Genomic DNA, 16,508 nt, shown 5'->3' with positions numbered 1-16,508 from the left:
TTTCATGTTAATCTCGTCGCATTTAGGCTGGTGCCGCTGAGAGCACTCGTGCTTGAGAGGGGTGACTTCACCAACTCCAAGCATGAGCGCAGGGTGTCCGGCAACTCTTTCTGTGCGGTCGGTGGGGCGAAGGAGTGGGGCGTTGCCTAACGGTGACTGGCGCTGATTGGCTGAGGTCATGTGACCCTTCAGCGCGCCACAAACTCAATTTTATCTGTCTCGCCAAACGCCTAGCGCGCGTACATGCACGGGCGTGCGCCGCGTGAGCGTGGCCGGACAGATAACAATTGTTTGCTGACCGTGCCAAGCGTGGTCAGCGGCAGTGTTGACGCAGCCTTAGAGAGACTGCGATGACTTCTCATTGAAGTGTAAATTGATTAAAATCATGCTGTCATCTCAAGGACATTTCATTGGCACCTGTTCAATGAAAGATGGTCCCGCATGTCAGTTACTTCTGGTTTGTGTTAATTGGGGTCTGCCTACAAAATAGGTGGAGCAACAAACAGTGTCAAATGCTGGGAGCAGAGATCGCTTTGTTTATTTTTGTTTTTAGAACCCCTGTATTGTATCGGTTCCCGATATATCTAATTATCTACGAATGGTGGAGAATATTCTGCGTAGATAGTCGGTTGTCTCTCTCTCTTTCCCACACACCTGCTGCACTACTTTTATATAATGTTCATTTCACTGTGATTTAGAAAATGCTCCTTTTGTGTCGCTGTGTGAAATGAATGTACATTAAAGTTTGCAGGAGACTAGCAGAGTTTCCATTTGCTAAGCCAGTGCTTTATGTGAATCTACTGGTGAGTCACTTGAACTGGCCCTGTAAAACCACTTCCCCTCCCACTGCACTATTTGCAGTAATCAGGGCTGAGCGTGTATAGAGCAGATTGTCCGCATTCTTATGAAGCGTATGGACAAAGCACACTATTTGAGACCGCTATATCTTCTCAAATATGATAACACCTTAGGCTGTCAAGTATAGACAAGTATAGAAGATTCCTAAATGTTTCTGAAGAGCTATATCTGCTGCTTGGAGGAACGTGCGAATATTCTGAATCAATGATGGTTATTACCAGTGCAACAAACTACTTACTCTGTGGCAATGACATGGGGGTGTGGGGGCGTGTAATAAGTGTATAATTAGCAGAAAGGTCGTATTTGTAACATTTACATTTTCCACCCACCCCACACCCACATCATATTGTTAACTAATATAGTCTCCCTTTAAAGGTGCAGCCCCTCTTATAATCAAAGTAAACTAACAGTGCCGTATATAATGGGTTAAACATAAGTAATTTACACCTTTTTTTTTTTATATATATATTTGTGTAATTATTTGTACATCCTTAGTGTCTCAATCCATAGTAACCAAATGTGTTTTCGTGTTTTTACAATAGTTACCTAATCTTTTTCTTTTGTAAAGTCTTGTGTATTACAAGTAGATATTGAATCTTTCCAAATGACATCGATAAATTCAGAATAATTTGCTTTTGCCCACTATGTGAGACTGCAGCTTTTAAAATGATGGTTCGGGAGAAAATAGTAGTCTGACTAATACCAATGTCACAGTCAGCTGGGAAAGTACCGTATTGGCCCGAATATAGTACGGCCTCGCACATATTATGACCCTAAAGTTTTGAAGGTGTTCTACATGAAAAATAAAAAGGTTTTATATGCGCAGCCTAAGGCTGAGATTATACCCAAGTGCTGCAAGGCGGCAGCACTATTCTGTGACGTTACCCAGCGAGCCGAGCACACCATGGTTATACCAGAGGGAGAGGGCAGAGAAGGCTTGGTGGCGTGGCCGTGAGCAGTTCGCCCTCATTGGCTGAACCGCTCACGTGACACGGCCGTCGCAAGAAACAAAATCCTCGGTCTCTTCCCCAGCTGCCCGCTTTGCAGCACGGTCGCAGCGGTATGCGCAGTTCCATAGGATTTTTGTTTTGGCGTTGCATGACGGCGCACACGTTTTTTGGTATAACCTAACAAAGTACAGTTTTCGGAAGGACATTTTTAGGGGGAAAAAACATATCACTATATTCGGGCCAATACCATGTAGACCTGCTCCATACAACAATGCAGTGTTCCATTTTCACTTTGTGTAGGAGTCGAAGCTCTTTCCCAGACAAGCTGGAGCAGTCCACTCTCTAGTTGTAGTAGTAAATGTATCAGTGTTTTTTTGTGGTTCTAATTAACGGTCTTCTGCCTTTTTTCTTTTCAGATTGACTCGTCATGCCTTACATGGGAAGGGCAGCCATATCAAGGCAAAGCTACCATTGTTGAGAAACTATCAGTAAGTGTTTTGTATTAAAGCCGTTTCCCAGTTTAAGGGTCAGCAAAATGAACTGGTCAGTGACTGGTTTAAGGGGATTATTCTGGGTGCCTTTTTTTAATTTATTTTTTAAACCAAAATCTGACCGCTAGAAGTATAACTATTTAGTTTGGAAACAGGGTGAGCTGAGATTTGTATCGGGTTTGATTTACTCTGGCTGCTCCATTTTTATGTGATGACTGTTATACATGAGTTTGCACAGGCAGCGCCCCTCTGTCCCCCAGCCTAATATTTATTGTCTCTCTGATTAGGGCTGGTAGGTTAAAGGTATATATATAACCTGATTGACAAACACCGCCATTCAGAGGCCCCCTAAGAAAAGCAATTTGTAAATATCCCAAAAAACCACGAACAGTCAGATCTGTGCGATTGCCATAGTTCTGTTAGTTTAAGGAAGTAAATGTATAATCCTGTGCAAAAGTACTATAAATTTATAACGTGCAAGAATATTCTTAGGGGTCTAATCGAAAAAGGGAATTGGTAATGGCCATGAACTTGAATGCCTGCCTACTGACACAAAGAGGTATATAAAGTACATCGTCATTAGCCACCATTCATTTGAATGGCTATTAAAAATTCATAATGGCTACCACACTTCAGGGAGGATGGCCCTTCAGTATCAACAGCTCATTCTAAGTCTTATTTGATTCTATTGAACTTAGAGTTGTATGTTTATTTTTAGAGATGATTATTTAGAGATCGTCGGGCAGGTGTAGTCCCTTACATGTTTGAGTTAAGTCTAGGTGACTTAATTTTTAAAAAAAATGTAAAGACAAATCTGACGCCTTTAGGTATTTTCTGTTGGTTTGTAAACATGCTGAACAAAGACATGGGTGGGGTTTGATTTCCTCACGCTTTTCCGTTTTGACCAATATCACTATGGGCTGAACATGAGTTTGCACAGACAAAGCCCCCTTGGTCCCTCATCTTTATTGACCCTTCAACAGAGGCTGGATGGGACAGAAGCTGTGTAAACACTTGCTGGAGGTCTTCTGGGCTTGTGGCAAAAATAAGTCCTCTGCAAATCGTAGGCTACTCAAATATTCACTAGAGATTTTGACCCCTCTTTTCTTTCCAATCCAATGCCTTGAACAATTCATGTGTTGCAGTGAAAAGCTTTGGTGACAGTGTCTTACTGTCGCACTTCCTTGCTGATCCTTATCTTGCCTGCGTCTTCATGTAATCTAATGGTTGATGTGGTAGTCTCCTTAAATGTTTTTTTATTGTAGCAATGTACGCTTTTTGAACACGGTCTTCTTAATGCATCTAGGACTGCTGAGGTGTACACCATCAAATGCTTTTTTGTAATTTACAAATCCTAAACTCACTGGTAGATAATTTTCATTACTTCGGTGAATCGCTTCTTGTATATTTTAGATGTGGTCTATTGTGTTGTATCCACAGCAAAATCCTGCTTCTTCTTTAGGCCAAGCAAAGTTCAGGGTCTGTTGTAGCCGATTAGTGAGTATCTACGTAACAATCTTGCAAGTGATTGGATGTAGATTGATTGATTGGTCTGTAGTTCTTGGTCTTTTTATCCCTTCTCGTAGATGAGCATAACGATGGCATTACTCCATTGTTCTGCAAATAAAAATATCACTTGTTGGCACATTCATGTCTCAGACAGGTCTCAAACCCTACTTTTCACCATTATCTCTTGGCATGCAATGCTTACATTACAGCCAGGGGTTCTGGAATTTTCCTCCCTCTGCTTCTTTCAAAATTTCAGGCGTAATTCCATCTTGCCCAGGAGCCTTCCCATTCTTCATGGGTTTTATTGCTTTTGCCAATTCTGGAAGGACTCGTGGTACATCAGGTGGTTTCTTCTCGCTTGTTCTCTGCTGGATTATCCCTGTTATCTGTGTTTGCATACAATTTAATGTAGAAGTCCTCAACTCTTTATGATAAGTGCACAGTCCTTCATTGTTGAGCCATCATCTTGTTTGAGTGCAATGATCTTCTTCCCAACCATAAGTTGCTGCTTTTGTTATCTTCAATTGTCTTCATCACCATATCACAGTTACATTTTCTTACATCTTCAGTTATACATTTGCAGTTTGTCTTGCACAGCTCTGCATATTCACGTTTTATTCTTGCATCTTGGAATTGCTTAATTTCTTGTTTTCTCATCAGATATTTTCTTATGTTTTTTGTTAGCAATTCCTCTAGTTTTGTGTGCGCTTTGAACTACAATCTTCAGAAAGTTATTCATAATTGTTTGTTCTCATGCATTTCTAACAAGGTAAAGCGACTTTTCAGTTCTAGTTGAAATTCTCTGTTTGCAGTATATTGATCCAGAGGAAGGCAAACAAAAACCCCAGTGAAATATCATGCGATATCTCATAAAGGGAAAAATACATTCCTTCTGGTCTCCAAGAATTACTCTCTAGATCAACATCCTTCCCATGTTTACTTATTTGGTATATCCCTGTATACCTTTCCTTTCTAGAAAGCTGTCCAACTTTTTTTTGAACAAATCTATTGTATCTGCCATCACAGTCTCCATGGGAAAGGAATCCCACATTGTAACCGCCCTTAATGTAAAGAACCCTTTCCTTTGTTGCTGGTGAAATCTCCTTTCTCCTTAAGGGATGCCCCGAGTCCTTTGTACTGTACTTGGAATAGTTCTTTTGAAAGCTTCTTGTACAGTCCTCGAATATATTTGTATAGAGTTATCATATCCCCTCTTAGACGCCCATTTTCTACTGTAAACAAATCTAATTTAGCTAGCCTCGCCTCATAAATTAGATTGTCCATCCACTTTATTAATTTGGTGGCTCTTCTCTTCACTTTCTCTAGTTCTGTAATGTATTTTCTAAGGACTGGTGCCCAAAATTGTACTCCATATTCAAGGTGTGGTCTTACTAATGCTTTATAAAGGGGCATAGTTATGTTTACGTCCCTTCCATCCATTGCCCCTTTAATGCAAGATAAGATCTTGTTTGCCTTTGCAGCTACTGCATGACTTTGTGCACTATTGCTTAGCCTGCTGTCTGCAAGCACTCCAAAATCCTTCTCCATCAAGGATTCCCCCAATTTATCTCCAATTTAATTTGTAAATCCCCTGTTTATTCTTGTTTCCCAAATGCATAACCTTACATTTATCTGTATTAAGCCTCACTTGCCATTTACCTGCCCAAGTTTCCAGTCTCTCCAAGTCCTTCTGAAGAGAAATTACATCCTGCTCTGATTCTATTACCTTACACAATTTAGTATCATCAGCAAAGATGGAGACTTTGCTGTTGATGCAAACCTCAAGGTCATTAATAAAAAAGTTAAAAAGCAGGGGTTCCTGCACCGATCCCTGAGGTACTCCACTCACGACTTTAGCCCAACCTGAAAAAGTTCCATTAATGACAACTCTCTGTCTATCCTTCAAGTTTTCTATACAGGTGCAAATATGTTTACAGTCCAATTAGTTTTATTTTGTACACTAACCCCTTGTGTGGAGCCGTATCAAATGCCTTTGCAAAATCTAAGTAGACCACATCTGTACCTCTGTAATAGGATAGGGGTCAGAGGCAATAATATTTTCTTCTAACTTCATTAAGGACAACAATATCCCATTTAATATTTTCAAGTTCGTCTTCCAGTTTTTGCAGTGCTGCCTCACTGGGGAGAGTCCAGCAGTTGTAAGTAGCCAGATTTTGGATTGAATTATCGCTTTTGTTTAACCACCTGCCTAAACCCTGTCCAGCCCAGAGACATTCCAGATCTATATCTATATCCAATACATAGAACCTTCTCTCTTCCTTTTTATGAAGTAAGCACATGGTAAAGTAATTGGCCTGGCATTTGTGGGAAACAAAAATAGAATTCCAGCGCTCCTCAAACACTGGCTTGTAATTTATTAGCGAAATGTCTGTTAGAACCCTAGTTTAATAACAAAGGAGTCATTTAGTTGCATCTTTTGAACAAAACATGATTGAAGCCTCCTAACCAGCATGAAACATGTTTTGATGAAAAGATGCAAGTAAATGACTCCTAGGTTATGAGAGGTTTTAATGTTGAGATTTTGCTACTAAATTGCAAGCCAGTTGGGAAGGAGCGCTGGAATTCTATTTTTCTGTCCACTTTCAGGAAAAAGGATCCCCTTTCGCTTTTGATTTTATTTCTCGCTCAATCCCCATGAAAATGTAAACAGTTGTAGGTCTGTTATGTAGATTAACACTATATATAAGAAGCACAATGTAGACAATCAACTGATGTTAACTAAATTGATGTCACACTATATCAACAAGTACCAGATACGCTGCGGTCATGTTCTTGAAACGACAAACATCAGTTTTTCCTGCGTAGCTCGTAAATGTGTTAAACCGTTGTAATCTAATCTGAAACACTAAAATTGCTTTAAAGTTTGAGTTCAGTGTACACCGTCCTGCTGAAAAAGGCACCGAAAACTAGAATGCTACTGTCTGATTGCATAATCGATAACGTGTGGATCCAGCTGCTCCCACTCCTGAAGAATACAAATGGCTTTTTTCAGTTATACACAACCCCTAGTTAATAAATCCTATTGCCTACTTAGACTACTGCTCACTAAACTGTTTGATCCCTGGCAGTATAGTGGCCTGAGCTTAAAGCTGCAGGTCGAACAATATCCTACATGTAGACAAAAACTGTGGAAACGAGAAGAGCACAAACAAACACACCTCTATGGGGCAGATTATTGTAATAAGGAAAACAAACACAATAAAAATGTGGGGATTAATCCCACTCACATTCTGTAGTGCTGCCTCAGCACTAGGACTCGGCATATGATTAATAAATAATCAATCTGGTGTCAGCCTCCTCCGGCGTGCCTCGCCTGTGTTTCCCTTCCTTCGATCGCCGTCAGTACCCGGGCGTGAGCACGCGTCCTCTGTACTTCCCGATCACACTCCGATCTCCCTCAGTGTAGGAGGAGGGGATCCATGGGGTTTCAGGAGACTCTGAATTGGCCACAATAGAAGGGGCTGACCCTGTTGTCCCCTGTACGCCCTACGCATTTAAAAAGCTCTGTGCTTTCTTCGTCAGGGGCATGGGTACAATTGTAATCGGTCTCCTGAAACCCCATGGATCCCCTCCTCCTACACTGAGGGAGATCGGAGTGTGATCGGGAAGTACAGAGGACGCGTGCTCACGCCCGGGTACTGACGGCGATCGAAGGAAGGGAAACACAGGCGAGGCACGCCGGAGGAGGCTGACACCAGATTGATTATTTATTAATCATATGCCGAGTCCTAGTGCTGAGGCAGCACTACAGAATGTGAGTGGGATTAATCCCCACGTTTTTATTGTGTTTGTTTTCCTTATTACAATAATCTGCACCATAGAGGTGTGTTTGTTTGTGCTCTTCTCGTTTCCACAGTTTCTTTTCTACAATTAATATGAGTGTTTGGGAGTACTCTTGAGGATGAAAGCACCCATCCTAAATTGGACATTTTGGTTTTTCTATTTTGCATGTGGTAATTTTTATTACTGGTAATTTATAGATATTTTGTACATTTTTTAGCACTTTTTGGAAGTTTGTAAATATCCTACATGTGGTTTTTGTATTTAATAAATCAGTTCTGTACTATGAGAAAATACTTGTAGCATTTAAAAAAAAAAAAGGAAGGTAAAGACTTTTTTAATGTATTCTATTGTAACAAGCATTTCTGTTTCTTTAGCAACCATATACAAAGTCACATCCCCTTCCTCTTCTGAGTGGGGCTCTGGCACACCCCTTTTGTCCTTTCTCTTGCAGTGCACCAATCTAGTGCCTGTCTGGTCACATGATCTTCCCCACAGAACTTTGCATCTTGAGTACTGTTCTGCAGTGATTTAAAGAACCCCCCAGGCCAAATCTTCAGTGAATGATTACAGGAGAACGGATCGATCGGCAATTTAGCTAATCACTTGTCAGTGTGCAGATTGTATTGATGCACATATTGAAAGGGGTGGGGGGGGGGGGGGTGGAATTAAAACAGTAGCTTGTACTGCAGCTCTAAAGACCCCAAACTGCACCTTAGTGTGTGCAGGCAGCATGGGAGGGTATAGCTGTCAATCACTACGGGAACTTCCAAAGCCACATGGTCTTGCTGCTGTGGATGCAAAACATTGTTTGGAGCGACTTTGGAAGCTCCTGCTGTAATTGACCGCTATACTACCCACCCTAAGGTACATTTTTGGCCTTACTAAGTGCACAGTAGCGTCCCCCTCCCCCTCCAAACTTGCTCAGGAACCCACCTCACTGCCTGGGATCCGCCGTGACACATTTTTTTGTTTTTTTGATTCCCGGGGGTTCTCGCGCCCCTGTTGGGAATCACTGCTATACTTGATTTCTGGAGATATCAGTTGTTGAAAATGTTTTTCCCGGGGCCTAAATGGTCTCATGGAAACAGCTAACTCAAGGAAAGTAATAAATGACTAAGATGTTTTATTTTATTTTTTTATATATATAGAAAATTAGAAGTTACGAATAGATCAGCATGACATGAACTACCTGGTTATGTTTTGGCTTAATTTATGTAGGTTTTGTGGGCTTGATGCTTTAAACCGCACCTCTCTTTTTTTGCAGTCTCTTCCCTTTCAGAAAATTCAACATAGCATCACAGCCCAAGACCATCAGCCCACACCAGACGGCTGCATACTCAGTATGATAGTGGGTCAACTTAAGGTAAAAACCGTAAATTAATACCTATTTCATAATAATAGTAACTTTACTTGGCAATGGGACTCAAAGCGCTTCACAATTCGGGCGCGATTATAGTGCTTGTGTGCGACCGAGCGCGTGAAGTCACGCACGAAACATGTACACGGCTGGAGGTGGTAGGGTGAGCATGATGTCACGTGAGCGGTTCGCCCTGATTGGCTGAACCACTCATGTTACACAGCCGTGATACAAAAAAGAAAAAATTTGAATGGTATTTTGAAAAATGGTGCGGTTGTAACCGTGGCCTACATCAGCTACAGCCTTTTATTCGCGGCGTGCGCGATGGCGCTATAATCGCGGCCTTACAGTATAGTGCACGGTACACAGCACATAAGATTTTTACAGACACAGTCCCTGTCCAGAGGAGCTTACCATCGGCTTTTGTTGTCTGATGCACAGGGAGATAAAGGGACTTGCCCAAGGTCACAGGGAGCTGACACTGGGGATTGAACCAGGCTCCCCTGGAAGGGGACTTCCAATGCCAGAAGACTGCTAAGTAAATGTGGCCCTTAATCCCTCGGGAATGGGAGCTAAATATCATAAGAACTGTAAAATTAGGACAAAGCGTACATTTGTGCTTGTTTGAAATAACTCATTTTATACAGAAAGGTGCTGGCATCAAAGGAGAGTCTCTTATTTGCCTGTTTGAAGCCTTTTACAAAAGAGTGCAATGGATACATTCGCTTCATGTGGCATGGAGATTAAAACTGGCTTTATTATAAAGATCATTTGTTTTCTTTAAATTAAAGTATATTATTAACAGGCTGACTCCTTGTTTACTATTGAAGACATTGTAGTATATTTTGTAGTAATAATCCTTTATTCCAGTTCTATAAAAAGAACATAGGAAACGTTGTTGTTGATCCTGAGATGTCCTGTAGATTGTTGTGCGATGGAATATTCAGGGTGTGTTGTGTTGTTGTTGTGTTGTTGTTGTGTTGGAGAGTCTGTAGCCCACTCCAGAAAGGACTTGTTGGTTCACACATCATTCTCTATTAAAGAGGTCTTTGCAGAGAGATGCCCAGAGAGAAATTACATTAACTTTTCCCTTTTGCTGTTCATCTAAAAAGGAGAAGCAGGGACTGTTTTTATCTTCTTGCCTTCTTGTTGTGGCATGTGTTACATTGACTGCAAATTTAATGTTACCAAGATAAATGTTAGTGTCATCAAAATCGGACCAGCGCACTCACTGGGCGTCCTCCACCTTTGAAATCTTTGAATGTTCGGCACCCTCCTTAATGACTTCAGTGCTGGGCGATTGTTAGGTGCCCTGAGTGCACCCTTTGTATGTACACTTGTGTAGTATTGATAAAAAAAAAGGGATTCCTCGAGAGATGAAAGGCCCCTACTGTGTGCACAACCCCTGCTTTGATAACAGCTTGATATATAATATACCTGTGTGCCCCGTTTGGAGCAGCTGAATATCTGCTCTCCCTGTCAGAGAGCGAAAGGAGGGTAATGCTAGATGTATATTAGTGGCTAAAACGCAACCTTTAATCTGATGTAGAAATAAATCGGAAAACAACTTTATACAACAGGAAAGTAAAACAAAACAAATTAATTTGACTTGGTGCAAAGATAAAAATATTTAAAACCACTGTGCTAAGATGAAATCAATAGTGTTGGAGCTGCAGGGGTCATAACTAGCTTATAATTCCTAAAGTGCTTCGAGCAACAAGCAATGGTAGGGTATTTCTCTCTAAGGAGAAGGGGTACAACTCCTTTTACCAAAACTCAAAGACAAGACCTGTATGGGTATGCAATGTCTCACACAGACCAATCCAATCTGGGACACAATTCACACTTAAATTGTCATTTGATAGAAATTGCCCCTGTGTCTGTGATGTCTCTGTGGACTATATAGCATACCCGAGTCACAGGTGAACTGCTGTTTAGGGAAGAAGACCCACATTTGTAAAGAACCCTTAGTGAAATATTTTATTTCAGCATGACTTTTATGAACCAACAAAAGTACTTGCCGTAGATATAATACTGTCCAAAGATTTTGGTAACACAGGTTTGCCATTTGTGCAGTGTGGACAGACTATGAAGAATTCGTGTTTATTTATAAAATGTTTTACCAGGAAGTAATACATTGAGAGTTACCTCTCATTTCAAGTATGTCCTGAGCATAGAGTTAAGACAAATAATACATGGTTACAAATACAGTTACTTAATGAGCAGGGTATACATTATATACAAGACATTGCATGCACAGTTAAAGATAATTTATATTATGGGCGTATATGTAACGGTTACAGACCAGATTAAAATGTGTGACAGCCTTAGATTTGAAAGAATTTAAACTGGTGGTGGATGTGAGAGTCTCCGGTAGGTTGTTCCAGTTTTGGGGTGCACGGTAAGAGAAGGAGGAGCGGCCGGATACTTGGTTGAGCCGTGGGACCATGAACAGTCTTTTGGAGTCTGATCTCAGATGATAGGTGCTGCATGTGGTAGGGGTGAGGAGCTTGTTCAGATAGGTGGGTAGCTTGCCCAGAAAGTATTTAAAGGCAAGACAGGAAAGGTGAACTTTGCGACTAGACTCGAGTGATGACCAATCTAGTTCTTTGAGCATTTCGCAGTGATGTGTGTTATAGTTGCATTGGAGAACGAAACGACAAATTGAATTGTGTCAAGTTGGGTTTGGGGCGCAGAGCCATATACAGTACTATGTCTCCATAGTCAATAATTGGCATTAGCATCTGCTGTGCGATACGCTTTCTGACCAGCAGGCTTAGGAAGGATTTGTTCCTGTAAAGTACCCCTAGTTTGGCATAGGTTTTGGATGTCAGAGCATCAATGTGCATCCCAAATGTTAAGTGGGAGTCAAACCATATGCCCAGGTATTTAAAACTAGTAACAGGAGTTAGGGTGATGTTAGCGTTGGTTCTGATCTGGAGCTCAGTCACTGGAAGCTTTAAAAATGTAATCTTGGTCCCAAATACCATTGTTACAGTCTTGTCAGTGTTTAAAAACAGTTTGTTTTGGGAAATCCAGTTTTCGAGTCTGAAAAAGTCAGATTGAAGTATGTGTTGAAGGTCAGAGAGGCTATGGTTGTGTGCATGTAGGATTGTGTCATCTGCATACATGTGTATTGAGGCTTCCTTACAAGCTGTGGGAAGATCATTGATGAACACTGAGAAGAGTAGGGGCCCCAGAACAGAGCCTTGTGGGACACCACAGGTGATCCTGGGGGTCGGAGTTAGAGCCTGAGATGGACACATGTTGGGATCGACATGATAGGTAGGACTGAAACCAGTTTAAAGCATGTTGATCCTTAAAAGAAGCAATCGGAGCTATGCAGTTTTCTTTCTGTTTAAAATAAGTTTGAAGTAGGGGGTCTCAGGAGCTGAACCCCATTAATTGCATCTCCGGGGACCCTCTGCTTCCCCAAGATATTTACGTCTGTAGAGGGTGCCGGTATCTTGTACTGGTGACACGGGCCAATAGGAAGCCGCAAGGGATGATGTGACAGGGATTTTGACACGGGAGCTCTGAAGCGGCCATTAGCCCAGCCGTAGCACCCCCAACGGAGGTATGTATTTCGGGAAGCAGGGGGATCCCGGAGCTGAAATGAATGGGGTTAATCTTCGGAGACCCTGTCTCAAACCTATTTTTATTATATAATAATAGCATGTTCTTGTATAGCGCTGCTAGTTTTACGTAGCGCTTTACAGAGACATTTTGCAGGCACTGGCCCCTGCTCCGTGGAGCTTACAATCTGGTTTTTTTTTTTGGTGCCTGAGGCACAGGGAGATATAAAGTGACTTGCCCAAGGTAACAAGGAGCTGACACCGGGTATCGAACCACGTTCCCCTGCTTCAAACTCGGTGCCAGTCAGTGTCTTTGCTCACTGAGCCACTCCTTCTCCCTCCTTATATAAACAAATAAAGCTTGCACTGTCTCTTTAAGAGCGATAACAACCTGACAAATCTGCACTTGAATCAGGGTTACTAGAACTTGGCTCTTGATTGCGTGTAAGTAAGCCAGTTAAGCTGTTGTCCCCGGAGAGGAGACGTACTATGTTCAGCTCTGGGGTACCCCAGGTTCCCAAGGCACTTACCTTAGGCAGGTAGCATATACCATGGGAAACAAAATGGTGGAAATCTCCCACTTGCAATCTGCTGCAGCACATCTGTTGCAGCTTCCTATTGGCCTGCGTGACAGAGTTTAAATACCAGAAAGTATCTGCGCTCGCTTCATCGGTTAGTATATAAGGTTCCAGGGGAGGGGGTCAAGTGCAACTTTAACTGGTAGCAAATAAGGTCAATGATTAATGGGACGAAATTTAATTTTGTTGGATGTTATTTGTGTTCTGTTACAGGCAGATGATGACCAAGTTATGGGATTTCATCAAGTATTTCTACTAAAGAACATTCAAGATGCCTGGGTCTGTACAAATGATATGTTTCGGCTAGCACTGCATAATTTTGGCTGAACTTCCCCCAACTGAAGACTGAATTTAACAATTTCTGCTCCTTCAAATTATTTTTTTGTCTCTAAGCAATTCTTCATATCCACAGAACATTGCAAACATCATACACCGTTAATATTATATAGAGTATTGGGCGACAGAAACCAATACACCACCTGGGTCAGTCTTAAGCACAGTGCTGAATAGTTACTTCAGCTGCTAAGAACCAGTGTACCCTCCCAGTCATTTCTCTAACATATATAGTATACAGGAAATTTGTGTATGATTTTTGAAATTGTTTTGCATTTAACACGCAGTACTTTTGTACAAGCATGCCTTTGGAAATATTGTGAAAAGGATTGCTTTTTTTTATGTAAAAAGATTACTCCAGTGATCCAAAGAAATGGAAGATTTGGGAAATAAATGAGAAAAAAAGGCATCAAAACTGGCTAAAGAGCTCCTGTTTTCTTCTATTTTTTTTTTTTTTGATTGGTTCGAATGTTTCAAATTAAAACTAAACATTTTTGCTTCCTTCGTTTTATTATGTTTTCTTTGTTACAAAAGAGCAGCGTCTGAGGAAGAAAATCAAACAAAGTTCCTTGCCTGGTTAATGAGTAATAATAGCATTGAATGTTTTTGATTCATATGGGGGTAGGGGGGGGGGTTCAACCTCTTGATGAAATAAAATTGGTGGCACGAGGCAGAATGTGCAGGAGCAGAAAGGACTAAAAATATCTTCTTGGTCTCAATCGGCCGTGTGCGCAAACTTTTCATAGTCTTCAAAAAAATACATTAAACATCGTTTTTCTGATTTTGTTTTCAGCGGCAATGTGATGTAATTTGATGCCGGAGCCGAGTGGTGGGAGGGGGGTGGGTTAAGCAGTCAGGGGGGCGCAGGGAGAAGAGTCTGCGCACACGTCTGTGTTAGTTTGCAACTTGGCTTTTGTACTTTTATGGTGTACTTATGTGCACATCTACTTTGCATCTTAATTAGCAGCAGATTAATGGGTGTATTTACAGTGTACCATTTTCAGCCAAAATTCCCCATTGAAGTTTATGGGGCATTTTGGATGAAAACTCACAAGATCGGCTGCTTTGGTGGATATAGAATAAGTCCCTTAAGCAGTCTGATCTTTTGGGCATTGGGAGAAGTTTAGTGAGCGAGTGAAACATGTTGCAAATGATGCTATATGACTGATTATACATGGTGTGATCTATATTCTCTAAATCACTATGCGTGTGCCACGTAAGACACCTTCTGTAGTACTTTCTATAATTCAAAATGTAAGTTCATCAAATCACCTAGTGAAAATTACTCACACACTTATGGAATAAGGAAAAAAGAAAAGTTAAATTCTTGTAATCTCATTGTATGTATAAAATGTTCCTGTCGACTTGATGCCTGTCTCTCCTGCCCCCTGTCTGTGCATGAAATGAGGGCTATGCGCCTCCCAGCTGAGGTAGGACACACTTGTCTATATGAGACCTATATAAGCCAGCCGTTGGTCTCTGGTCAGATTTGTATCCTAGGCTTGAAATGATTGGTAGAGGTAGGAGCACTCACGGTTTAGATGCTGCCTCGGGTGCTGTGGTGTGCTGGCACACAGTGACAGAATTTTACTCTACTAGGCTTGAAGTGGACATGTTTACATTTTTCTTGCACATGGCGTCGCTCCCTGTGGTCTCTGCTTATGGAGCTCGTCCACCGGCTGCCATCACACCGCCCTGCTCCCACAAAGGGACTGCTGGTCACACCTTACAGTTGCCAATCTCTCTACCTCGTGGAAGGGCAATAATTTTGTGCAGTCTTTAGTACGGTACCGGGGGCAGGCCACTCTGCCCATTCATGCTCCGTGACCACTAGGCCGTTGGAAGGACCCAGATGCAGGGCCACGGGTTATCGCGACAGACATGGTTTGAGACTTACCACAATTTCTGCCCTTACAGCATCCATGTATGAATGATGTTATGGCGCTAGCAGCGGTGCCTATGATATCACCATGCACCAAGGCTGGAAGTACCTGCTGACCAGTTATAAGGAGGCACTTTTCTTCATGTGGTCGCAGGTACAGGGGTTTGACGGACATTGGTGAGCTGGGCTCGATTTTATATACAGATGTTTGTTTTTTTTTCCTTGCCTTTTTGGCTATTATGTATCGTAATTGCTGCTTTTGGTACCCTTGAGGGTTACTCATTCTTATCTACATTAACCCCTTCATCCCCTTCTGGCAATAAGCCTAAGCCCGTACCAGAGAACTCTGAAGTTATGCCTAGACCATACTGTGTGCGAGCGCACGCGCCAAGTACAAATTGCAGGATCCTAAGAGGCCGACCCTAGTGTGTGCAAGCGCGCGCACGACGGAGCGTGATGGCACAAACGCGTTTTGAAAGACAAATGGACTTTTCAAGAGACGGACGCGTCACGTGAGCGGTTCAGCCAATCACGGCAAACCAGCTCTGTGACATCCCCTGATCGCTGCATCAGTACGAGCAGAGATTGCTTGAGCGTCAGACGCACGCCCCGACATGCGCGCTCAAGCACACAGTATAATCTCAGACTAAGAAATGTACTGCCAAATGTAAGCATCTCAATTGCAAGTGTTGTAAGTAAAAGGCTGCCTTGGGATCATCCAGGGAAAGAATGCCAGCTATGCATCAGAAAAACAGTGATGGAAGAAGCGACAAAATGGCAGAATTCACATGGTTTAAATCAGGGGTAAGCAAACTTTTTGCCCTGCGCCCCCTCCCTGCTCACGCCCCCCCCCCTGTCTCAAGCATCACGTGGCCCGAAGCCATCTTCATCAAGGGGGCCTGTGCTAGTAGCCTCAACAAACTTATCAAGGCTTTTGAGCTGTTCTTGCAAGGTAGCTATTCAGAAAGCCTCGATAAGTTGGTTAAATCGTGCGGCGAAAGCATTTTATCGTGATTTCTGGCCCCTCACCGGCAACCGCACGGCGTGTTTGGCCAGAAGCTCCAAATTGCAATTTTGTAAAATCGTGGCATTTTGTCAAATCGTGCAATTCTAGTAGCCTCGATTTTTTTTTTTTTTTTTTTTATCGAGGCTCTGGAATTGCAATTTAATC

The 16,508-nt window shown here is 42.1% G+C and overlaps 1 protein-coding gene across 1 annotated transcript in view; it reads left to right on the top strand.

Moving 5' to 3' along the window:
- NUTF2 (nuclear transport factor 2) overlaps nucleotides 1–13,959 on the top strand; it is a 31,739-nt gene extending 17,780 nt beyond the window's left edge. Inside the window, exons 3-5 of the mRNA XM_075577104.1 lie at nucleotides 2,225–2,296; nucleotides 8,877–8,975; nucleotides 13,336–13,959. Of these exons, the coding sequence (XP_075433219.1) occupies nucleotides 2,225–2,296; nucleotides 8,877–8,975; nucleotides 13,336–13,449 (285 nt within the window). The 3' untranslated portion in view covers nucleotides 13,450–13,959. The remainder of the gene's footprint in view (nucleotides 1–2,224; nucleotides 2,297–8,876; nucleotides 8,976–13,335) is intronic.
- Nucleotides 13,960–16,508: the final 2,549 nt, after the last annotated feature.

The sequence above is a fragment of the Ascaphus truei genome, chromosome 19 (assembly GCF_040206685.1).
Source record: "Ascaphus truei isolate aAscTru1 chromosome 19, aAscTru1.hap1, whole genome shotgun sequence".
Taxonomy (NCBI): domain Eukaryota; kingdom Metazoa; phylum Chordata; class Amphibia; order Anura; family Ascaphidae; genus Ascaphus; species Ascaphus truei.
Note: the sequence above shows the minus strand (reverse complement) of the source record. Positions and strands in the feature narration are given on the sequence as shown.